The 25,539-nt window shown below is 45.3% G+C and overlaps 2 protein-coding genes, 1 long non-coding RNA gene and 4 other non-coding genes across 8 annotated transcripts in view; 6 read left to right on the top strand and 1 right to left on the bottom strand.

Moving 5' to 3' along the window:
* The window catches only part of LOC138917185 (uncharacterized), a 39,832-nt gene that overhangs the window by 2,264 nt on the left and 12,029 nt on the right, over nucleotides 1-25,539 (bottom strand). The window contains exon 3 of the long non-coding RNA XR_011424882.1: nucleotides 6,694-6,824. This is a non-coding gene — a long non-coding RNA (uncharacterized lncRNA). The remainder of the gene's footprint in view (nucleotides 1-6,693; nucleotides 6,825-25,539) is intronic.
* On the top strand, nucleotides 33-105 carry TRNAK-CUU (transfer RNA lysine (anticodon CUU)). Its single transcript has one exon. It is a non-coding gene; the product is annotated as a tRNA-Lys (tRNA).
* TRNAP-AGG (transfer RNA proline (anticodon AGG)) lies at nucleotides 627-698 on the top strand. The gene has a single exon. It is a non-coding gene; the product is annotated as a tRNA-Pro (tRNA).
* On the top strand, nucleotides 3,325-3,397 carry TRNAR-CCU (transfer RNA arginine (anticodon CCU)). The gene has a single exon. It is a non-coding gene; the product is annotated as a tRNA-Arg (tRNA).
* TRNAK-CUU (transfer RNA lysine (anticodon CUU)) lies at nucleotides 5,047-5,119 on the top strand. The gene has a single exon. It is a non-coding gene; the product is annotated as a tRNA-Lys (tRNA).
* OR1F1 (olfactory receptor family 1 subfamily F member 1) lies at nucleotides 9,639-19,459 on the top strand. Of its 2 annotated transcripts, XM_070230619.1 has the most exons (2): nucleotides 9,639-10,636; nucleotides 18,359-19,459. In XM_070230619.1, exon 1 carries the CDS (start codon nucleotides 9,684-9,686, stop codon nucleotides 10,620-10,622), a length of 939 nt encoding a protein of 312 aa, XP_070086720.1. In that variant the 5' UTR covers nucleotides 9,639-9,683; the 3' UTR covers nucleotides 10,623-10,636; nucleotides 18,359-19,459.
* Nucleotides 18,400-19,338, top strand: OR1F1D (olfactory receptor family 1 subfamily F member 1D). Its single transcript, NM_001391397.1, is given in 1 exon segment — nucleotides 18,400-19,338. A coding segment is annotated over 1 exon segment (939 nt).

Raw genomic sequence — 25,539 nt, 5'->3', positions numbered from 1 at the left:
ACATCTAGACATGATGCCAATGCCATGTAGGCGCCCGACTAGCTCAGTCGGTAGAGCATGAGACTCTTAATCTCAGGGTCGTGGGTTCGAGCCCCACGTTGGGCGGTGCTTTTTCTTGGTTTGGACCTTGGAGTCCTGAGAAAATTAGCAGGTGGCGTTTGGATGCCACACTGTGGGGGTGGGGCCTTTCCAAGGAACGTACCGAGTACCCAGGGTCAAACGACTGTCAACGATGCCCCCTGGACCAAGAACTCCTCGTGGGCTTTTTGCCCCAGAGCGCTTGGGGCTGAGAGGAGTGTCTGTGAAGTGACCCAAGGGGCGGTGCGGGGACGGAAAGACCGCCGGCCCCGCCATTCGTCCTTCCTGGCTGGGGGCTCGTTGCTGCCTGAGCTCTGGGGCCACCAGATGGGGGTGCGTTCAGGGACTGCTCCTCGCTTTGTTGTCGCGGAGAGCACTGGGCTCCCTCGTGCCCACTGATCCCTGAACTCAGCCCTTCCGGGCGGGTCTGAAATCGGCGTCTCCTCCCGGCGCCACTTCTCTGGCCCTGCGCAATCCGCCCCGCCTCCCCCGCCCGGTTCCCAGGCTCCACGAAGTCATAAAAAAGAGCTGGAAAGGAACAATTCTGTGGCTCGTTGGTCTAGGGGTATGATTCTCGCTTAGGGTGCGAGAGGTCCCGGGTTCAAATCCCGGACGAGCCCCAGCATTTTCATGGAAAAAAAGATCAAAATAAAATTTCCTCTTTCCTTGGAGATTTGGGAACAGCCCCCAGCCCCGTGACCTCAGTCTTTGGGCGTCAAAACCCGACACTGTAAGAATTAGAATCTTTAAAGGGCTCAAGCTGGTTCCTGATGCCTTTAAATTTTTAATTGGAGTCTTGGGCGTCCAGAGGGTGTGGACATCCCGGGGCAGGGCGCTCCGCCTGGGGCTTCGGTCAGGTTCAGTTCAGGCCGGAAGGGGAGGGAATCCGTGAGAGGCGACGCTCTCCCACAGTCACACACCTTTGAGGGTTCAAGTCCAGCAATTACTCCGATGAGACTCCCTCTGCTTAGAGTCCAGTAATTTATTGGCCGTGACTACGGAGCCGGGAGCATGGGGTGACGGCAGAGGCCCTCCTCCCCTTTCATTCTTCCCTTTTCTTCCTCCTCCTCTCTCCATTTCCTTGTCACCCCCACCAGGGCGCTCCCAGGTCTGCCCTGGTCCCGCTGCCCCAGATCCGGAAAGAGTTCCGGGATCCCGGGCCCGGGGACCGAGTCCTGGGGTCCACGCCGTCAGGACAGGCTCTGAACGTCAGGCTGTGAGAGGCGCCTTTTTCGGCGGCTGGGGCTCCAAGTGGGGTTTGACTTTGACGCATAGGAGTTTCCTTTCCCAGAGAGCTGCCTTCCGTAGAGGGCGAAGGGCCCCGGCTTTCCGGGCAAGCGTGGGCGGGGTCACAGCTCAGGCCTCGTCTCTATCTTCCGGAGCCCACCGCAGGCCCCCAGGACCGACTGTTGAGCTAGATTTCCTGGGTGAACCATCTCTGTCCTAAAGTTATTTTTTTAAACTTTTATTTATTGGTTAAAAAAAAAGCTGTTAACAGTTTTAAGGGAATTATGAAGAAATCCGGGAGAGGCTCGTGGTTTCCAGTAACACGAATGGGCGGGCTTTAGGGGACCAACTCTTTCGCTAAAATCAACCGAAAATGTTGAGTATTAAAAACAAACAAATTTAAAAGCAGTGAAAAGCTTTCAGGCCACTAAATTTAAACGGATGTGGCAAACCACAGGGGTGTGTGGAGCCCCAAAGCTGCGGTCGCACCAAGGGCATTTGCCAGTTCCCGCTGACGTGACCGCCTCGGGCTCTGGGAGACGAAGGCAGAGCCCAGGATCTGCTCCTGGGTTCCCTCTTGAATCCGTGACCCCAAAGAAGAGGATGCACAGAAATACACCCGTCCAGCCGCACCGGGCCTCCAGCTGCTTCTAGAAAGCGCGTTACTTGGGGCCTCCTCCTTCTCCCGCCTTCCGCTAAAATGTAAATGATTTTAAACACGAGGAGAGAGCGTGCGGAGACCTCGCGCGCCCGAAGAACCAAGCACACCCCAAGAACAAGGGGCCCGCGTCTACAGCGTCCTCCTTCTCTCGAGATCAGTCCCCTTCTTCCCAGGCTGGTTCCTCTGTAGTCTCAGCGCCTTCACCCCTTGCCCGCCGCTTCATCTTCTGGGCCTGTGGCCAGACTGCCAGGATAGGCAGGACAAAGGACATTAGAAGACGCGACAACTAAGTGCAAACTGTGCTCTCTGATTCGGTCCTGGATTTTTTTTTAAGCCATAAAAGACATCACTGGAGGAAATTCGAATATGGACTATACGTTAGATAATCTTGTTGCACGAATGATAAAGGATAGATTTTGGGGTGTGGCGAGGGGAGTTTCTGAGGTCCGGGGAGCTCTCTTGTGGGGCTGGGGAGAGAATCTCGAGCGGCTCCGGATTCTGCTGAATTTTTATCGTTGGATAAATTACAAGCCTAAGTGAATAAAGGAGGGTGGGTTGCGAGGAAAATTGCAAGGGGTGTGCCCACGATACCAGGGACTTTGGCTTTGGGCAGCCCCAAGGGGTGGGGTTTGGTTTGGAGCTCTGTGCCCCGACTCGCGTCCATGCTTGGAAAAGCGAGGTGCCAGGTAGAATCTTCTGGGCTCTTTCCGTCTCCGGGACGTTGGCAAAGCCCGGAGTTACGGCTTCCAGCCCCGGGCCGCGGCTCAGGAGGCTGCGGAGAAAGTTCTGACTTCCGTCTGCGGATGAGTCTCGGACGGTCCGGAGGGGTCACCTCCCCATTGCACGCCGCGTCGGTCCGGTACCGTCTTCCTCCCTGCCCTCTGCCGGGTTTTCGGTCAAACTGGGCCCCGGGAGGACCGCACTTTCATCAAACACGCAGCAGGGTGGTCAGGACCCATATTCCACCGACTGATCCAGCCAGAATCCTCCACTGCTCTCTGAATCCGGAGGAGAATCCAGTGCGTTCTGGAGCCTGGGGCTGCTTCTGGAGGAAACAGACGAGCCAGACGCCGCGGAGCCCGCGCTGGAGGAGCGGCGAGAACGCAGGGAGGGGAGAGCGCCTCCCCGCCCGCACGGGAGCCGCGGGGAGGGGGAGTTTGTTTTGTTCACGACTGTGTTCCTGGAGACTTGAACAGAGGCTGGTCCATGTGTTCCTGGAAAGTTGAACAGAGGCTAGTACATTGTAGGAACTCAGCCAAGTTTTGAGTAAACGCCCTAACCAATTCCTGAATCACTTTCTAGCCACCGGTGCTGAGTTATTCCGTCTTTTAACATCCTCAGCAGAGAACTTGGCAGCAGCCCCAGTGGCCTAATGGATAAGGCACTGGCCTCCTAAGCCAGGGATTGTGGGTTCGAGTCCCACCTGGGGTAGTATGTGAGGGACCTCATCTTTAGATATATGAGGACGTTTTGGGTTACAAAGACAACCTCCCACACACACAAAAGCCTTGTAGCCGAAAGGGGAACTTCGTTCAAAGGTGAGTTGTTTACTTCTCTCGCAGCACAAGAAGGAGGAAAAAAAGCAGTGTATTTACCCATTTTAACGGGAAAATGTGTGATTTCACAGAACACAGACCTGTTTGATCTTCCAATTCCACTTCTGCGAACCTGCCTCGGAAGTAAAAGTACCGATGTACGTACAAGGATGTCTTATTGCAGCAGAGTTTGGTAAAAAATAAATAAAAGGCGGAGGGGAATGACGGTGTATAGGGGAGGAACTGAACTCACTTTGCTTCGCTAGTATTGCTCAACCTCAGATCAGTCTCTCGCGGCTGACTTGGAAGATCCCACTCCGAGAGAGGTGTATGATCCAATTTTTATAAAACAAACCCAACCCCCAGCTGTTGCATGACTGCCCAAGAAAGAAACAGGTGTGAAAGGCTGTGAACACTCAGGGTCCAGGAGGGGAGGGGAGAAAAAAGAGACTAGCACAATGCAAAATTATGCAGGTCAAACTGTGACCAGAAAATGTGGGAACACACATAGCACGTTTGATGTGTGAGGGTGTAGGAACCGAGTGGGCACTACCGCGGCCCCGGAGGCGATGTGGCTGAGGGTAACCTTGACTTGATCTGGCTTAGGATTGTGGGTGGCTTTCTGCCTGGATTTCTGTTATTTCAATATAATTTATATTCCAATATAATTACTTCTGTGATTTTTATAGTTCCTCCAGGGTGAAAAAGGGCCTCGTTGGAGGAGTCTTGCTGTCAGTCCAGGATTTGGGGTCTAGCGAACGCTCTCCTTGATTGGCGTGTGACTCAGTGACCACTCTGGTGACCGAAAGTCCCCGTGTCCTCAGAGACACCACGCCAGCTGGGCTTTGGGGAGGGGATCTGAGGGGTCCAGGCGTGCACTTCTCAGACAGCAAGGGGGGAGGGGAGGTCCTGGACCAAATCTCAGACCAGCCGCCTAAAGTGCTTTTTTGTTTCTTTCTTTCTTTCTTTTTTTTTAATAACTAAAGAGGGCAGGGCGAGTATGTGAACAGGAGAGGGCGAATCTCCCCTAAAAAGACGCCTACCCAGATTCGTGTGCTGTGTTAAACCTCAGGCATTGAGCTTGGTGAGGAACGAAACAAAAGTGAAAAGCAGTAACTCCCTCTATCCGGAACCCAACCCCCTTTCTTCTTCTGTCTTAAACACCCATTTTGTTAACTGCTGTATCCCCAGTGCCTGGCATACAGTAGGCGCTCAATAAACACTTCAGTGAATGAATGATTCTATTAGGCGAATGGTCTCGGGTATGCTGGAGCGCCCTTGAGACCTAGAGCTTATGGGAAGACGCATGCCCCCAGCCTGGAGCCGCAGCCCTGAGAGGTGCGTAACGTGGCTGAGCCCCTGCCTCGGGATCCAGGCCCACGGAGTCTCTGTGACACTTGCTGACTGGGAGACCTGGGCCAAATCCCGCTGTGGTGGGCTTCTCCTCCCACCAGCAGTCAGTGGCGCTCCCACTTCATCCTCAAGGTCACACCAAGTGGTGTCCACACACTCTTTTTTTTCTGAGTATAAAATATAACACTGTCTGCCCGGCTAGCTCAGTCGGTAGAGCATGAGACTCTTAATCTCAGGGTCGTGGGTTCGAGCCCCACGTTGGGCGTGTGCTTCTTTTTCTGTAGCCCCCTAGGCTACAGAGAGGGGTGAGAAAGCCAGGACTCTCCTTACATACATGCCCAGTAGGTGGCTCTGAAGGGAAGTCTTTAAGTTTAGCAAGACTTAGAAAGACAACGTCCAGAGTACTATGTCATTTAAAAATGAAAGACAACCAGATATATGTGCCTCCTGAGAGGATGCTAGAGGAAGCCAACACTATATCTGTAATTAACATTTTTCTAGTAGCCTTATTAAAAATTTTAAAGTGAAATTAATTATATATTTTATTTTAACCAACTTATTATAATTTGCCAGGTCATAATATACAAATTATTAGTGAGATATATTATATTCTCAATCTTAGCACTTCTGACATTATCAGCGACATTGTTCTTTGTGGGAGGCTGTCCTGTGCACTGTAGGATGCTTAGCAGCATCCTTGGCCTCTGTTCTCTAGATGCCACTAGCATCCCCATAGTTGTGACAATTAAAAGTTTCTCCATATGTTGTCGAGTGTCCTCTGGGAGGCAAATTGCCCCTGGTTATGAGCCATTCATGTAGAGAATCGAGGGCATAAATATTGGTGCAAATAGTTCTCATTTGGGATTTGACAGGAGGACTCGCAGGGCCAGGAGGCAGGGCCAGTGGGAACTCAGCTTGGGATGGTGAACCCAGAAGGCAGTCTGGTGGGTTCTTGGGCTATGTCCAGAGGGCTGAACATATAAGTGACTATACTGAGGCTAATGAGAGCCAGATTTCTCACTGCGGGAGCTGGGAAGAGAGAAAAATTCAATAAATCCTATAGTGATGAGGCTGGCTCCGTGGCTGACTGGTTAAAGTTTCCTGCACTCAGCTTGGCCAGCAGCACAAGTTCCGGGCCAGGGGTGGGGGTTGGGGGGGTGGGACATGTAGCAGGGTGGTGAGAGCTGCCTGATCCTGGTGTGGACCTAGTCCACTCATCAGCCATGCTGTGGAGGCAGCCCATATACAAAATAGAGGAAGATTGGCACACATGTTAGCTCAGGGCGAATCTTCCTCACCCAAAACAAATTCTATGGTGTTGCATTAAGATTGCAGGTATTAGTGATGCTGTTTGATAACTTGGTAAAGGTTGTGTCCCTGGTAAAGATTGTTGGTGGTAGTGACTGTATAAAAGCAGTTCTTATAATGGTATATTTTCCTGCTTGCAATTAGCAAGCAACTGGTAGAGTGATATAATGTGATACTACGGGAATATCCTGTTTCCCAACAACCTAGTAGCTATTGCTTTTATCATTCCTTTATAGTCACTGCCTCAATCAATTATTTCACTGGGAGTTAAAAAATGATGATTTCCTAGTTCTGTAATTTTTCTGTATTTCTTAACTGGCATTGGTCTGTAAAGAAGAGATTTCCCCCTTGAACCTGTGATGAACTTCAGACCATTTTTAAAAAGACAGGGTAAATGCTAAATTCTTTCCCTTTAATTATTGATTTCCCCCTCCAATTATGGCAAATTCCCTTAAAAACTTCGATCTCTTTTTTATAGTATTACTAGTGCATCACAGATTTTAAAATATTTAATATTTCATAATCACTTACAGTTATGATTCTTTTTGATGCTCAAATTGTTCCAAATTTGGCCAGTTGCAGATATCTTTCAAGAGGCCACCTTTGTTCCTTTTTAAAAATCTCTTCTTATTCACAAACCTTTAATTTGAAAATTTTCAAGCCTAAAGAAAAGTTGAAAGAATAATACATTAAACACCATATGTGGATATGTGATGCATTTGAAAGTCATCTGCAGTTTAGATATGTCCTCACTGGACTTTGCGCATTTCCTTGTTTTCTGGACACACATATGTCCTAGACTCATCTTGTCTTTTTCCTGCCCAGACCTGGAATCAGCCTTTTCTCTAAGGAATAATATTTCCTTTTAGTAGAGAATGGTATTTAGAAACCAAAATCTGGGTGCTTGGAGCGCTCAGTGATACTGGATTTCATTGATTACAGGTTGGGGTTTATTTTTTGGTTTTTTTTTTTTTTAGTTTACCCTAACTTTTAAAACAGCTTACTAATTTATGTGTTAATTTACTTCTACCTTAAGTGTTCCTTCTCCAATCCTTTGCTCAACTCAGCTGATGAAGTGACTCTAGTGGATCATGATAACTAGATACTTTGCTCAAGGGCATTCTTTCCCATTTCCATTCTTTGGGTCTATTTGGAAACTCCTCCCCCCCCCCCATAGTGATAACGTCTATTACTGGATTCCCACAGGGAATGGGTTGAGTTTATGACCCAGGATGACCAGAACACTCCACTCTCCCACCCAGAATGGTTGGTTCAGATTTGGGCATATGATCCAAGAAGGGATGATCACAGCCTTGCCTGGAGTTAATAAGTAAACACTGGTACAGAGAAGTTCTATGTGCCCTGTGATTGCTAGTCTGGGAGGATGTGAGTTTGGAGCTACTGGTGGCCATCTTTCCTGCCACAAAGAGAGACATAGTCTGTGGAATGAAGCTGAACAGAAGCAAACAGAGTAGAGAGACAGAAATACAGGTCCTGATGTCATTATTTGGGTCCCTGAGTCTACCCCTGCCTGAAATACACAGGCTTTGCAAGAACTTTGGAGTTTGCAATTATGTCAACAATAAATTTTATTTCTCATTAAGCTGATACAAGTTGGTTTTCCATCCCTTGCAAACAATGTCTTTACTAATGCAGTGACATTCTCCTCCTCCTCCCTAGATCTTTGATAATTAACTTTGGAGGGGGGGATTGGCCTATTTTTGGAGATAGAATGGACAGGACTTGATGTCTGATAACATGTGTCTGATGGAGACGTGAGGTCTTATTATAGCCCTGAGGTTCTTATCTTGAGTTACTGGGAGCAGGTGAATGATATTTATTAAGATACCCCAGTCAGCATGAGGTATACAACATTTATAAATAATCCAAAGTGGAAGATTAGTTAGAGGAACACTCTGGTTTCCAGAGGACTTTTTTTTTTAGGGATACAACTCCCACTTTTGACTCAGGTGTATAGTTTTAATGAGTAACTACTTAATATTATCAACTCAGGAAAGTGAACTTTACAATGCATAAAATCAAAAGCTTTATGGGACCTTAAGGCCAGATCTTGCTTTCAGAACAACTATAGAGTGATACCTATGGGACTCAGGAATTCTCTGTTTCTCTTTGATTTCCACGTTCTACCACTTTATAAGTAGACTCAGCAATGATTCCTATTTCTACCTCATTTACCTCCAAATTTAAATATAGAATAAAAGACTTGTCAACTGGCCCCTTATAAAAATGACTATTGACGTATGAAGATAAACATGTGACACTGTTTCCAAGTGATATTTATCCAGAACACAGATGACTAAACAGAGAGCACTGGATGTAAATATCAACATCTTTAGTCTCCACCTAATGAACATGGTCCTAGCCCAGTGCATTGATGAAATCAGTGATCATGAAGTGTTTAACACAAATTACCTTATCTATTGTGTACAACTCTACAAGGTGAATATTATTTTTCCACTCTAATGATGGTGAAATTTTGTGATTCTGTGAAGATCGGTAGCTTTCTCAAGGTCACATAACTGGTGATGGTGGATCTGGGAATCGAGGACAGATCTGTGTGAATCCAAAGGTTATTCTCTTAATCCCTCTACAGCGTCATGTATGTTTCCCAACAAAGACACCATCCCGGTTTGGGTGGGGGACAAAATATAGGATTGTGAGTTTTCTCTAGCAAAAAGGTTGTTGCTAATGATTACGCCCAATATTGCATCATTTCCAATGTTGCCAAGTCCTGAAGCAGCAATTACGTAACTCCGATGACAGGTATTTGTTATCAATGTTGAATTCAACAGAGCCCAAGGAAGAGAAGGGACAATTACTTTTTGCTTTTCTCTAATGAGGCTCTCAGGGAATATGGCCCTAGTGGCCATGGAGACTGCTGTGATGAGCTAGCCCTGTGATTACCCCAAACATCCTTCCTGCACTGAGGGCTGATTCTGTGTGCTCCAGCCCCTTGTTGATGCAGACTTACCCTGAAGGCCCCATTGATGAGTCTGTCTCCCTCAGACCTCAATAAGCTCTGGCCAGGTCTAGAAAAGTGAAGCAAGCCTGGGACTTCTGGTGACCAAGGAGACTGTCATTCTTCCTGGGTAAGAGTCAGGTCAGGAATAACTGCTTGTTAAGGTGTAAAGCCTTATGGGGGCACTCCTCACTACAACCTTCTTTTAAATGGAGCCACAGAAACTGTTCCGAGATCATCAGCAGTTCCTTGTAATCGTCCAGCCCTGACCAGTATATATGTCTTGTCTGTTTAGGAGACATACCTCTGGGTCATTTCATTTTAATCTTACAGATTAGACTAGGGGGCTCAGTGGACATAGCTCATTTTGCTAATAAAGAAATGGAGGCACAAAACACATAGGCAACAAAGTTCTAATGCCTCACCTATATCATATGGCCTTTCTCCCTGTAATCTTCTTAATTGCTGCATCTTAACTATCATTTTCCAGGCTTTTGAATTTTTCCTGCTGTGTCCGCCTCTGGGCCCAGGCTCTCAGGCCATGAGAGGGGCAAACCAGTCGAGTGTCTCCGAGTTCCTCCTCCTGGGGCTCTCCAGGCAGCCCCAGCAGCCGCAGCTCCTCTTCATGCTCTTCCTGAGCATGTACCTGGCCACAGTCCTGGGCAACCTGCTCATCCTCCTGGCCATCAGCATGGACTCCCGCCTGCATACTCCCATGTACTTCTTCCTCAGCAACCTGTCCTTTGTGGACATCTGCTTCTCCTCCACCACTGTCCCCAAGATGCTGGCCAACCACATACTTGGGAGTGAGACCATCTCCTTCTCTGGGTGTCTCACACAGATGTATTTTGTTTTCATGTTCGTGGATATGGACAATTTCCTCCTGACTGTGATGGCCTATGACCGCTTTGTTGCTGTGTGCCATCCCTTACACTACTTAACAAAGATGACCCCCCAGCTCTGTGCCCTGCTGGTTGCTGGGTCATGGGTCATTGCCAATTTGAATGTTCTGTTGCATACCCTGCTGATGGCTCGACTCTCATTCTGTGCAGACAATGCCATCCCCCACTTCTTCTGTGATGTGACACCTCTCTTCAAACTCTCCTGCTCTGATACATATCTCAATGAGGTGATGATTCTCACTGAGGGTGCCCTGATCATGATCACCCCGTTTGTTTGTGTCCTGGCTTCGTATGTCCATATCACCCGTGCTGTCCTGAGAGTCCCATCCACAAAGGGAAGGTGGAAAGCCTTCTCCACCTGTGGTTCCCACTTGGCTGTGGTTTCCCTCTTCTATGGCACCATCATTGCTGTGTATTTCAACCCTTTGTCCTCGCACTCATCTGAGAAGGACACTGCAGCTACTGTGATGTACACAGTGGTGACCCCCATGCTGAACCCTTTCATCTACAGCCTGAGGAACAGGGACTTGAACAGAGCCCTTGGAAAAGTGGTTGACAGAAGGAGGTTTTCTGTATGATGAGAGAATCAAAGGTGAGTCTGATCCCCATGCAAATTTATTTTTTATCAGTTGAGTGTAAGGTAGCAGCTATTTTGTCAAAGACAGTCTGGAAACAAACATATTGATGTCTGTGCTAGGGGCATGGAGAAGGCAATGGTTATTTATTTGTGGACCTAATTCACCTGTCAACCTGTTGCATCTATCAAGTAATGAGACTTCTTTTTAATGACTTCTGTTTGGAAGCATACATGATACACATATTTTTTTAATTGTTGTTCATAATAGTTGACATCATTGTGAAATTTCAGTTGTACATTATTTCTTGTCTGTCACCACATAAGTGCTCCCCTTCACCCCTGTGCCCACCCCCAACTCCTTTCCCCTGGTAACCCCTAAACTGTTTTCTTTGTCCGTGTATTTGTTTATATTCCACATGAATGAAATCATGTGGGTTTGTCTTTCTCAGTCTGGCTTATTTTGCTTAGCATAATTCCCTCCAGGTCCATCCATGTTGTTGCAAATGGGATGACTTTGTCTTTTTTATGGCTGAGTAGTATTCCATTGTGTATATATATACACACACCACATCTTCTTTATCCAATCATCAGTCGATGGGCCCTTGGATTGTTTCCATGTCTTGGCTATTGTGAATATGCTACAATGAACATAGAGGTACATATGTTACTTTGGATTGTTGATTTCAAGTTGTCTGGGTAGATATCCAGTAGTGGGATAGCTGGGTCATATGGTATTTCTATTTTTAGTTTTTTGAGGAATCTCCATACTCTTGTCCATAGTGGCTGCATCAGTTTGCATTCCCACCAGCAGTGGATGAGAGTTCCCTTTTCTCCACACCCTCTCCAACATTTTTTATTTTTAGTCTTAATTATTATAGCCATTTTAACAGGTGTAAAGTGGTATTTTAGTGTAGCTTTGATTTGCATTTCCCTGATGATTACTGATGTTGAACATCTTTTCATGTGTTTATTGGCCATCTGTATATCTTCTTTGGAAAATGTCTGTTCATATCCTCTGCCCATTTTTTGATCGGGCTCTTTGTTATTTTGTTGTTCAGTTGTGTGAGTTCCTTAGATATTATGGAGGTTAACCCCTTATTGGATATATGATTTGCAAAAATTTTCTCCCAACTGGTTGGTTGTCCTTTGGTTTTGATTCTAGTTTCTTTTGCTTTGAAGAAGCTCTTTAGTCTGATGAACACCCACTTGTTTATTTTTTCTCTTGTTTCCCTTGTCTGAAAAGACATGGTATTCGAAAAGATCCTTTTTAGTTCAATGTCAAAGAGTGTACTACCTATATTTTCTTCCAGGAGTCTTATGGTTTCAGGACTTATCTTCAAGTCTTTGATCCATTTTGAGTTTATTTTTGTGTATGGCATGAGATAATGGTCTACTTTCATTCTTTTGCATGTGGCTGTCCAGTTTCCTCAACACCGTTTATTGAAGAGACTATCTTTTCTCCACGATATGGTCTTGGCACCTTTGTTGAAGATTAGCTGTCCATAGAGCTACACACATTTTTGAATATTAGAATCACCTGGAAGCTTTTACAATCCACCTGTGTCCAGGTGCCAACATTGACCAAATAGATCAGAATCTCTTGGGGTAGGGCCCCAACGCTGAGATTTTTAAAATCTCAGATAATTCCAACGTCCAGTCAGGTTGGAGGACAGATGGCCCATCTTATACTCCTTATATGTCCTCTGTCATGGTCATTTGTAAAGGTTGGGTCACAAAAACGCTCAGAAAATTAGTTTTGAGACTCAGACACAAGAACAGCAGAGTAAAATATGAGGACTGAAGCGAGTAATAACACTTCAGGTAAGACAGAGGCTGGTGGCATAGTGGTTAAGTTGGCTGCTCTACTTCAGCGGCCTGGGGTTCTTGGGTTCAGATCCCCAGCGCGGATTACTCACCATTCATCAAGCCATGCCATGGTAGCGGCTCATAGATTGGCCCTGAGCTAACAGCTGTGCCAACCTACCTCACCAAAAAAACAAAAACAAAAACAAAAACCTCAGAGCCCCAGCTGTGGCCCAGAGCATCAAGAGGTGAAGCAGCCCACAATGGGGGAACCATCTGTGAGCATCCTGATTGGCTGCCCAACCTTAGGGGCCGGGGTCAGCCTGGTAGTCTTTGATACCGGGAGAAACAAAGCAAAGCCACATTTGCTATTCTCCTTGGACTAACTCCTCCTGCTTTCTTCTCTGGCTAGTAACTTCCTTCCACATCTTCAAGAGACAAGTCAAATGCACCTCCTCATCTATGATGCCTCCTGATTCTCTCTTCTGGTTCTTGAGCTCTGTTTTTCCTTTGGTTTATTCTTCCCCTCCACAACGGCTTTCCACGGATAACCAGACCATCCAAACCCAGACACATATACTGTTCTTCTTGCATCCCAGTGTCTGGCACTGCTCTTAGACCGAAGCCTAGATTCAAATCCAGCTGAAAGAAAGAAGAATGAGTGAATGAACATTGCCTTAACTTTTAACTTGGACATTCTTACTCAAGGAGTTCAAGAAATTTCCTCATTTAAAAAAATATCGTTTTTATTTGACAGGTAATACCTACACAATAGAGAATACCAAAAATTATAAAGAAGAAAATTAAAATAACCTGTAATCTTGCCACTCAAAGATAACTGCAGTTATATACTTACAAATATAGCTTTAGAAAAATTGCTGCAATGTTTCCATACAATTTTGTGTTGCAATTTTCCACCTCCTTCTTCCCATGTCAGTAAAGGTCTAAGAAATGTGGGATTTTTTTTTTAAGAATATTAGCCCTGAGCTAGCATCTACTGCCAATCCTCCTCTTTTTGCTGAGGAAGACTGGCCCTGAGCTGACATCCGTGCCCATCTCCCTCCACTTTATACATGGGATGCCTACCACAGCATGGCTTGCCAAGCGGTGCCATGTCCACACCCAGGATCCGAACTGGCGAACCCCAGGCCACCGAAGCAGAACCTGCACACTTAACTGCTCCGCCACCAGCCAGCCGCTAAGAAATGTGGTTTTAATGGCTGCATGATATTTTATCCATTCATAGATGCAATATAATTTATCCATTCCCCAACTCTGAAAAATTCTAAGTGTTTCTGTACTATAAATAATGCTGCTGCACACTTCCTGGTGTATAAATCTTTGTGTCCCTTAATGCCACAGGTAGCCTTTCTGATGTATTTCTCCAGCTGAGAGTAAAAATTAAGGTCATCATTCCTTTATTTTTTTCATGATTTATACCCACCCCACCTGTCAATACTAGCAGGAGGTCCAGTACTTCCCTCTTGGTGTCAAAGCACCAGAGAAGCTCATTCAAAGGAGTTAGCCAGTCCCTTTCCCCCACCAGGTGCAGAGAGAGAACAGAAGTTGGACAAACCCATCGGCATAATTGTGTGAGTTGCCAGCACACAGCATAGCTCCTGGAACTTGATCTTGTTTGGTCTGCTGGAGGTCTGTCTGCTGCAGCATTGATGCTCGTGGCCCACATCCCTTTGGGGACCACACTAGGACCCATCTATGGCCTCAGGTCACAGCTATCTGAGCTCAAATTTACTTTATCCACCATTAAATTCTGACTCTGAGCCAGAGTGACTACCCCCTGAGAGGCTTCCAACTCCACTGTGTCAAACCAGCTCTGCCCGTGAATACCTAACTCAGATTTACTCTTCTACCTTTGAGATCCCCTTTGGATCCTTGGGGACTTTTTATGTAGAGGGAACTTCAATCAGGGTTTTTCTCAGATATAGCTATACCTGTGAAATAGAATTAAAATAAGTATATATGAAGATTATAACATTCAGATACTTAAGGTGTTTATTTATTGGTTGATTTGTAAAGTCTTATAATTAACACTTCAACTATTTTCTTTCTATGTGTTAATAGCTTTTACTTTTTGATTCGATGTTGGGTTATGGAGGACATAGCGGTTCATGAATGTTGTGTGCTCCTTATGGATTGTATCTTTTAGTAACAGAAAGATCTTTGTTCTCTTTAATCCTTTTTTCCCTTTAAAGCATACTTCAGTTAGTATTTATATCATTAGCTCTACTTCCTTTTGGCTTATATTGGCTTATTCTCTCAGACTTTCTGAAATATTTGACTTGGATGAAGGGTTCTTTCTTTGTGTGTCAGTATCTTCTTCTTCTTCTTCTTCTTCTTTTAAGCTTCTAGAACATGAGAAAACATTAGAGTACAATCCCACACCTGAAAAGAATAGTCAACAATGAATGCCTCCATCTTCCATTCACTGTTAAAAACCAACCAATCCACAAAACTTTATGAGTATAAAATAAATACAGACTTGGTGGGAGGCCATTCTCCATGGGTCTCTTGATTTTCTGCACTCTTTGTGAGCAGAGACATTCACTGCTTTTGTGCTAGACCATATCTTCAAAGATGTTTTTATAACAAACAGCCTTGGGAGATAGAAATGGTGTGTCTTTCCAGAGCAAAGGGCAGGTTTTTCACTGTCCAGTAGAATAAATATGAAATGTCTCCTTCTGGGACAAGGTCAGGCAGGCTTTTTTCCAATTTCAAAAGATTTTATTTCCCAAGCTTTGGGATCCTCTCCTCTAACACACCTACTGTGTATGCAGGTACCACCTGGCCTTATTCATGTCATTCTGTGGTAATTGGGGCTTAGCGAATTGGTGTAAATGCTGATACTCTGGCTCCTGTTATTGCTGTGAGTAACAAAGTCCTTTATCTCTGACCCAAGAGTCTCATGTTTTCTGCCACTATCCATGAAACTGGCAGACTAGCTTGTTAACTTGCAAGTAGGGTAAAATATCACACTCTTCACGTTCTTGATATTGCTTGTTGAAGAAACTTTTTGGAAAATGTAGAAAGTTATCAAGAAGAAAGAAAAATATCTAAAAACCCTGTATTATGAATATTTTCGTGTCCCACTTTTTCATTTAACATTTAAATTACAATGATACTCTGACAACAAGAACAGCTAAGCAACATTGGCTGGCCAAAACACATTTGCTTAACCACCAGGCGGTACTGCATTTATCATATTATAAAATATACTTTGAAAACACCACAATGTTTTCTTTAAAAAAATAATTTTATAAAATATATTCGATGCCATCTAGTTCTTTACTTAATTTCTCTGTTTCATTGGCATTGTTTACCACTAGGTTCTTGTAGTATAATGAATTATGGATCTCAGTCCTTCACTTCCTTGTAATAATTACACATCCTTGTCCTTTCCATGGCCTCATGACAGATGGAGTTCCCTTCCCTGACCCTTGACTTGGGGTTTGGCCAGTGAATTGCTTCGGCCAAGAGGATTTCAGTGAAGGTGCTCTAAGGAGAGTCCTCAAATGGGCTTGCACAGTTGAATTTGCTCTCCTTCACTCCAGTGCTCCACCAGAGGAACATGCTCTGGATTGCTGCTTCCCCTCCAGCCTGAGACCCAGGAGGACACAAGACCAGTGGACATGAGCCCAACCCACAGCCTAGTGCCAAGCCCAGATGCACCACAGTCTGAAGCTCAGTTGACCTTCAGACCAATGAATAGAAGGTTATTGCTTTTCTAAGCCTTTGAGTTTGGGGAGCTTTGTTACATACTATCACCATGACAGTACTGATTTGAGTTTTTTTGGAAACTTAGGTCTTGTCTTCTGAGACCCCACTTTCTTTCTGTTTCCTGATAGTTTCCTGGTTACTACATTTACAGATCACATCTGCTGGCGTGTGTTCTTCTGTCACCTCGTTATATGTTATTATCCTCATGGGTTTTATTCTTGGATTTTTTTTCACTCTCTCTCCCTGGACAATCACATTTGCTCTTATAGCGTCAAATGATTTGTGTGTTGATGAGTTCTGAACCATGTGAAGCCAGACCCTCCCCTGAGCCACAGGCCCAAAACATCTGACTCTTGGGCTCCTCCACTCAGACGTCCTATCATACAATATGTGACTTTTTGTGTCTGTCTTCTTTCACTTAGCATAAGGATTTTGAGGCCCATCCATGCAACATATATCAGGCCTCATTCTTTTTTATGACTGAATAATATTCCATTGTATATATAGACTTCAATTTGTTTATTCACTCCTCCATTGATGGACTCAATGTTCTTTTAATGAAATCCTTTTCTGCTACATTTATCCATAATTAGTTTTTATTATTTGCAACTAAGAACCCTGGGTGAAACCCTGAGTGAATGTAGGCAATCATCAGGAAAGGAGTCAAGCCCAGAATAGGAAAACCATGAAGATTTTCTCCAACTAATATCTTCTCCTCTCTGTGTGTTTATTTATTCAGCCCCTCTCTACTCCTCAGTCCACAGATAGCAGTGGGCAGACAGAAGAGGGTTGGATATATGCATTCCAGCCAAGCCACATAGTGATATGGATTGGCTCTCCCTCAATCCTAGTTCCAAATACCTTGGTCCAACCAGCTATGGTGAAGGGGAGAGCATGTGGTATAAAAATGGTTGCTGGGGCCCCACTGTCACTACTATGTGGATTAGGGAGTTCCATTCGGAAAAAAGGTAAACAATGTGAGCTTGACAGACACCCCAAAAGGCATCTGACTTGGAGTTTGTAAATCACAGCATGTTGGGTTCTCCTGGAGACAACTTCCCTTGGAATCAGACTATCCTGTATCCCAGATGGATTCATGGATTGAGCTCAGCTCTGTAATGTGCTCTCAACATTCCCATCTGCAAAATGGGGAAGATTAGGCATCATTAATCTTCTCTGAAGATAACCAGACATAAGAAAGCAAGGGTTACACAGAAAATACAGCATCAGCCCCAGGTCTGAACAATGAATTGAGGAGAACAAGGATTGCATAACTGAATTTCCATACCTATGGGCACAGGCCCAGACCACCCAGATCCCAGGGTTGAGATCTCAGGGAATTTTGTCTGGGATTTGTCTCCATTGAAGTGCTTCGCTTCTAATATCTTCAAGTTTTGACCCAAGAGTTACATCTAAACCCTAGATAACATTCTTTGTCATCATTGTTTGGCCCAAAGGGGCCAAACAGGAGATAAGACAATTATTCTTTTCTTGTGTATAATGAAGCTCTCAGGGAATCTCATCCCAGTGGTTGTGAAGCTCCTCTAAATGTCTGCTCTGTGAATGCCCTGAACATCTTTCTCGCACAGAGGACCAAGCCATGAAGCCCTGCTCCTCTTTCACTCAGTACTTGCCTAGGTTTCCGAGATATTCCAATCTCTACAATGAAGAGAAACATTGACCAGTCATGCAGAGGTGAGGAACACTTGAGAGCAATAGCACCAACCTCCCCCAGGTAAGAGTACAGCAGTGGAGACACTGATATCTATTAAGACACGAAATTCTTTTAGAGACCTCCTCCACTACATCTTCCAGATGCAGGAAGTCAATAGTAGGAGTGCTGCATCCATCAGATGTTCTTCAGATTGAACCCAGTAATAATCAACTGTTTCTCTCATCTCTTTATGAGCTACATAGGAGTTGGGTGGAGAGGGAGAGAACTGGGAAATGTAAGCAGAGAGACATATGGTCATAGAGTCCGGCTGTGTAAATACCTGTCTGTTTTGCATTGTTAATGTGTGTTTTTCAATACAAAAATAAGATTCAGTGAGTCTAGTAGGAAAAAACATCAGAACTGAGTGCTGGAAATTGGGAGTGAAGGTGGGGTATGCACATCCTCTCTTAGCAACTCTTGAACTGATTTGCAAATGCAATCCTGTCTGGAGCCTGATTTGTCACATCTTAACCATCCTTTTCTAGGTTTCTGATTTCACTGTCATCTATTCACCTGGACCCAGCCCATGAGAGGGGCAAACCAGTCGAGTGTCTCCGAGTTCCTCCTCCCGGGGCTCTCCAGGCAGCCCCAGCAGCCGCAGCTCCTCTTCATGCTCTTCCTGAGCATGTACCTGGCCACAGTCCTGGGCAACCTGCTCATCCTCCTGGCCATCAGCATGGACTCCCGCCTGCATACTCCCATGTACTTCTTCCTCAGCAACCTGTCCTTTGTGGACATCTGCTTCTCCTCCACCACTGTCCCCAAGATGCTGGCCAACCACATACTTGGGAGTGAGACCATCTCTTTCTCTGGGTGTCTCACACAGATGTATTTTCTCTTTGAGCTTGCCGACATGGACAATTTCCTCCTGGCTGTGATGGCCTATGACCGCTTTGTTGCTGTGTGCCATCCCTTACACTACTTAACAAAGATGACCCCCCAGCTCTGTGCCCTGCTGGTTGCTGGGTCATGGGTCATTGCCAATTTGAATGCTCTGTTGCATACCCTGCTGATGGCTCAACTCTCATTCTGTGCAGACAATGCCATCCCTCATTTCTTCTGTGATGTGACACCTCTCCTCAAACTCTCCTGCTCTGGTACATACCTTAATGAGGTGATGATTCTCACTGAGGGTGCCCTGATCATGATCACCCCGTTTGTTTGTGTCCTGGCTTCGTATGTCCATATCACCCGTGCTGTCCTGAGAGTCCCATCCACAAAGGGAAGGTGGAAAGCCTTCTCCACCTGTGGCTCCCACCTGGCTGTGGTTTCCCTCTTCTATGGCACCATCATTGCTGTGTATTTCAACCCTTTGTCCTCGCACTCATCTGAGAAGGACACTGCAGCTACTGTGATGTACACAGTGGTGACCCCCATGCTGAACCCTTTCATCTACAGCCTGAGGAACAGGGACTTGAAAGGGGCCCTGCAAAAAATGATTAGCAGGAAAACATACTCTTACTGATCAAAGCACCATGGACCTACCATTCCCAGGCATATAAATCTTTGCCAACTCACTGAAATGTAGCAATCTGCTTGTCAAAGTGTCTGCAAAGAACTTAGAATAAATATATACTCTCAATAGATATTTATCGATGAACTCAGACTTAAGTATAGCCCTGTTCCTTTAAATACGTAATTACATTTGTTTCTAATAACTGTATTTCAAACTACTTTGCAGGTAGTTTTTCCTTTCTAAGTGATCACTTTGAAAAGCTACATGGAACAATTATTTTTGCACTTACTTCTTGGAAATGCTCTCAGAATCTATGGCAGTTGTTTCCAATCTTGGATGCATGAGAGTATCACTTGGTTAGCTTTATAGTCTATGCACTGATCTGGACCAAACCTTAACCAATTAAATCAGAATTTCTGAGGTGGGACCTGGGCATTGGTATTTTTCCCCTTTAAGTTCCTCAGCGAGTTCTATCATAACTTTCTGAGTTGACAATCATGCCACTTTGGATATCTTTATGATTGCTCGTCCTGAAGAGTGAGCCTAGAAACCCTCAGAGGAAATCTGAGGTCTAATGCGGGTAATAACAATAGAGGTGAAAAACAGTCACTGGAAGGTCTCTGTGGGCTCGAGTGCTCTTGTACTCAGAGGACTGGTCCTTTGGTCATATTCACGTTCCTGGGCCTCATGCGTACTCCAAGAATGCTTCATAATTTTTTGTGCCTGTCTTAGTCCATTCAGGCTGCTATAATGAGAATACCATAGACTGGGTGGCTCAAACAACATTTATTTCTCACAGTTCTGGAGGCTGGAAGCCCAAGATCAAGGCGCTGGCAGATTCAGTGTCTGGCGAGGGCCTGTTCCCTAGATCATAAATGGCCGTCTTCTCACTGTGTCCTCACATGGCGGAAGGGATGAAGGAGCTCTCTGGGGTCTCATTTATGAGGGCGCTAATCCCATTCATGAGGGCTCCCCCTCATGACCTAATCACCTCCCAAAGGTCCCACCTCCAAATCCCACCACATTGGGGATTAGGTTTTGACATAAGAATTTTGAGGGGGTAGAGTGGGGGACAAAAGCATTCAATCTATATGAATATCTCATCCTCCAATTTGACTGCCTTCCCTTATGGCGGTGTGTTTAGCACAAGATGTACCTTTGATTTGGGAGAAACAGATCAACATTTGCTATTCTGTCTGTCCAGGATGCCTGGTCTTTTTCCCTGAGGAGCAAACTTTCTCTGAACCTTCAAGATCCAAGTCAATGTCTTCTCTGTGAAGCCTTTCCTGATTCCTCCAGACTGAGACTCTCATTCCTTCTCCTGGGTTCCCACAGAAAACTCCTCTTCCAGTTACCATATATGTGATACTGTGTAGTCCGCTTATTGCTGCTTCCTCTCCCTGTCCTTCTTCACCCACAGGTCCTCTACAGACTGTGAGATGCTTGGGACTCATACACACTGTTCACATTGGATGCCCTGTACACAGCTTGGCTCCGGAAACAAAACACACATGCAACCCACTAATATCGAATAGGTGAATGAAAAGCATGTCTTCCTGGAGAACCCAATCTGAGATACATTTAATAACAAAAACAACAGCGTGACAACAAAGAAAAAGAACAGATACACTATGCTGCCTAAAAAAAGGTTAAGTACCAGGCAGAGGTCCATTGGCCACATTACTAACTATTCATTGAAAACAACACTTAGTATTTTGGAAACATAATTTGGAAACATAATTTTGCAAAATACAATGTTGCCACCCAGTCATTTTGCTTGATTTCTCTGTGCACTTGACATTGTTTACCGTTAGTTTCTTTTTTATTTCTAACACATTAACATATTTCTGTTGACTATAAACCTAGGAGCTGAATTGCCAGGTCATAAGAGTGAATCTTTAGCTTGTTTTTTAGCAGCAGGTTTTTTTTTTTAAAGAACCTGAGTTAACAACCGTTGCCAATCTTTTCTCCATCTCCTTCTCCCCGAAGTCCCCCAGTTCTTAGCTGTATATTCTAGTTGTGAGTGCCTCTGGTTGTGTTATGTGGGATGCCGCCTCAACGTGGCCTGACGATCGGTGCCATGTCTGTGCCCGGGATCCGAACCAGAGAAACCCTGGGCAGCCAAAGTGGAGCACGTGAACCTAACCACTCAGCCACGGGGCCAGCCCTATTAGTTTCTTTTTAAAACTCACGACTTCATTAGCTTCTTAAACACCATTCTCTGCTTGTTTCCTGACTGTCTCTTTGCCCCATTTGTTTTGTCACCTCTTCCTCTTCTATCATCCCATATGTGTTTGTTTTCCTCTTGGGTTTTATTCTTGGACTTCTCATTCTATACTCTCTCCCTGGGCAATTTAAATCCACTTTCGCATCTTTAACCACGCCTATGTACTGATGACTTCTAAATCCACATCTGTCAGACCTCCCCTTGCACGTACATCCATAATGTCCAATTCCTGGATCCCTCCACCTGGATGGCTTCACACCCAACATTTCTTAAATGGAACCCATTATCTCCCCAATGCCACCGTCAGCACCACAATCCACCCCAATAAGCACAAACATGCCATATACTGTACTTCTGTCCTGTCTGCAGTGTCTGTCTCAATCAACAGTACCACTACGCTGCTATTCCTCTGCATTCTCCCTAATGCCACATATCCAATCAGGCAGTGCTCTGCATTCTACCTCCCCAGCATTCCTCAATATTATTCCCTACTGTAATGAGTAGAATGTGTCTCCCCCCCAACAAGAAAAACCCACAGGTGTGTTCAAGTCCTAGCTCCCAGGAGCTGTAAATATGACTTTATTTGGAAGTAGGGTCTTTATAGATGTAATCAAGTTAAGATGAGGCCATACAGGATTAGGGTGCACCCTACTCTAATGACCAACGTCCCTCTAAGAAGAGGGAAAGTTGGAGATAGTTTCATAGAGAGAATACCACATGAAGACATGGAGACACAGAAGACACTCAGGGAGAATGCCATGTGAAGACAGTGGCAGAGATTGGAGTGGTGCATCTACAAGCCTCACTAAGGATTTCTGGCACTAAGCAATCCTAAGTGATGGAACACTAAGGGTTGCTGGCAGCCATAGACGCCAGAAAAGAGGCACGGAACAGATTCTTCTGCAGAGTCTCCAGAGGGAATCGACCCTACCAACACTTTGATTTTGTGTATCTAGCCTCCAGAACTGTGAGAGAATAAACTCTTGTTGTTTAAAGCCACCTAGTTTAAGGTGCTTTGTTACGGCAGCCCTAGCAAACTAATACACCATCACAATAGAGCTACTTGCCTTATCCTTCCCATACGCCCTGTACAACCTTCTACAGTTGTTTCATTCTTCTTACGCCTTCCACCACGAGCATATTAAGCCCTTGAATATAAAGTAATGAGTCACTATTCACATTTGAATGCTCAGTGTTAGGCACTGGGTCTGGTTCATGTAAAGTGCATGTTTCATGAATAATGAGTAAATAGAAGTCGGCACCCAGAGGGATTTTGTGTTTTTCTCTCTAACCTCTCTACCCCAGCTAGACTGTATCTCCATAAGTACAAGGGCCCAGTTTTTTCAACAGTACCTGGGACATAGTCGTTGCTCAACAATTACTATTTACCTGAATAAATGGTTATATGAATTAATCAATATGGGGAAGTCACTGGAGAGGAAAATGAAAAAGTTCCCTGAAGGAGTTAATGGGCTTGGCTCAGGTCTCTGCCACCTTATATCAGAACTTCCAAGGAATACTGAAGCCTGATATGCATGTTTTAATGTATTTTTTAAAGCTTAATTTCTCCAGAACATTTAAAGTAGTTTAAAAATTAAAAAGTAGGTACATTAAAACTCACATTGTTTTGACTCCAACATTTTATTTATATCAAAACCAGAATAGGGGCCGGCCCCTTGGCCGAGTGGTTAAGTTCGCGCGCTCCACTGCGGCGGCCCAGGGTTTGGATCCTGGGCGCGGACATGGCACTGCTCCTTAGGTCACGTTGAGGCGGCGTCTCACATGCCACAACTAGAAGGACCCACAACTAAGATATACAACTATGTGGGGGGGGGGGGGCTTGGGGAGATAAAACAGGAAAAAAAAAAAAGATTGGCAACAGTTGTTAGCTCAGGTGCCAATCTTTAAAAAAACAACAACAGAATATTCTAAAATTTTACTTTCCTAGTGATAAAGATTCCTTCCTTGATCAAACTCTAGTCAGGCTCCTCTCTCTTCTCAGCTAGGCTCAACTTTGGCCTAAAAGAACTGAACAAATACTAACATAGCACCTAATAGCTCCAGGCCACATCCCTAGGATGACCTACTCCCTCCTTAAAGTGCCTGCCTCAGAAAAATCAAGCTTGTCAAAAGAACTTACTCTGTTCCGGGAACACCTGAAGATAGGACCCCCGTCTCTGCCTCTGTGGGAGGATAGGAGCCTAACTTCCATAAGCGTCAGTGAGCAAACCCAGACGGTTTCACACGGACCAAGTCCCTCTCCCTTTTGCGTAATTTTTCACTTCCCTGACTCCGCTCAAGCGTCGCCATTCCCCCTCCCCTCCTTCTCTCTTTAAAATGCCCAATCACCTCTGCAAAAATTGAAAAGGTACTCAGCTCCTTCCCCTACTGTCAGTAGTTACTGAATAAAATTGCTTTCCACCGCTTTAACTTGCCTCCAGCTGGGTTTATCTTTCACACTAGCTTTAATGGAAGCAAACTCACTTCAAAATCTACGTCTTTGCCCATCTCAGTTTCAACTGAGAGAATTGCCATATTGGACAATTTCTCTCGACAAAGTGAAGGTCTTACAACACTATTAAATTAACTTTCATCTTACTGAACTTTTTAAAATTTCGATATTTTGTTCAAATAACTTTTGCATTAACTTTGCTTTTTAAAACGCATTGCATTGAAATATTCCTTTCTTAATTACTAAGCTTTTCCGGCCCCCTCAACTTTGGCGTCTCCACCTCGCACCTCCGCAGAGCCGGGAGCCCGGCAGCAGCACAGGAGAAGCTCCCTAGGCCTGTCCGCCGCGCGCAGGCGCAACGCGGAAGGGACCGACCGGCTGTACCTCTTCCCGGAAGCGCTGCACACACCCTCGAATGGACCAATCAGAGGCTGCGTCTCCAAGCTCTCCTAGCCCTGCTCTTTGCAGGTCCTTCTTTATTTTATTTTTTAAAGATTGGCACCTGAGCTAACATCTGTTGCCAATCTTCCTTTTTTTTCTTCTTCTTCCCAAAGCCCCCCAGTACATAGTTGTATATTCTAGTTGTCAGTCCTTCTGGTTGTGCTATGTGGGACCCGCCTCAGCGTGGCTTGACGAGCGGTGCCCTGTCCGCGCCCAGAATCCAAACCGGCCCTGGGTCGCTGAAGTGGAGCGCGCAAATTTAACCACTCGGCCCAGGCGGCCCCTAGGTCCTCCTTTATTTATCCAATAATAGCGGACCATTTCCCACCTGCTCCTGCCCAATTAGATAGGGGGCAGCGGGGCATCAGCTCTGCGCAGTCTCCCTGGGAAGTGCGGCGTAGGCTTCACGGACTATGAGCACCGGCGCGGAGTGGAGGTTCTGCATTGCAGTAAGTGGCTCTGGCTCTTTTACCCCGAAGTGACATAAAGATGACACTCGGGTTGGTGTCCGCCAACCTGGGTAACTGGCAGGTCCCATGAGCCTTCCACACTCCACCTGGTCCCTGTTCTTTAGGTCTCTGCCCCATCTGTCTGCGCTTCACAGTTAGGATGGGTCACAAGATGATCCTGAACATCTACTTCCACAGGCTGGGACTGTCGGAGGTCAAGGTCTGACTTCAAACCTGGATATCCTTTCAAAAGGCGAGGTTGGCTGTGGAGCCAGCAGCGTGTAAACAGGTGTAGGTCACTTGGATCTTATCAGAGTAAGGGCTCCTCTTACTCCGAGGCTAATCCCTTGCTACTTAATGTGATCCGAGGACCAGGCATTGCCTGGATGATTGTTAGAAATGCGTGATCTCAGGCTCTATCTCAGAGTTCCTGAATCAGAATCTTCGTTTAACAACATCCCTGGGTGATTTCTGTGCACGCTAAAGTTTGAAAATCGCTGCTTTAAGCTTCCCAGATTTCTGGTCTAGGAGACAATGTTGATGTCTGTATTTGGGTCTACAGATGGTGGCCTATACTGCAAACCTAAAGGAGATGTTAAGGTTTGAGCTTTGTGAGTCAGACTCAGACCTTTATGATATCG

Source organism: Equus caballus, chromosome 13, assembly GCF_041296265.1.
Source record: "Equus caballus isolate H_3958 breed thoroughbred chromosome 13, TB-T2T, whole genome shotgun sequence".
NCBI lineage: Eukaryota > Metazoa > Chordata > Mammalia > Perissodactyla > Equidae > Equus > Equus caballus.
The sequence above is the reverse complement of the archived record's forward strand: the minus strand, read 5'-3'. Positions and strand labels throughout refer to the sequence as shown.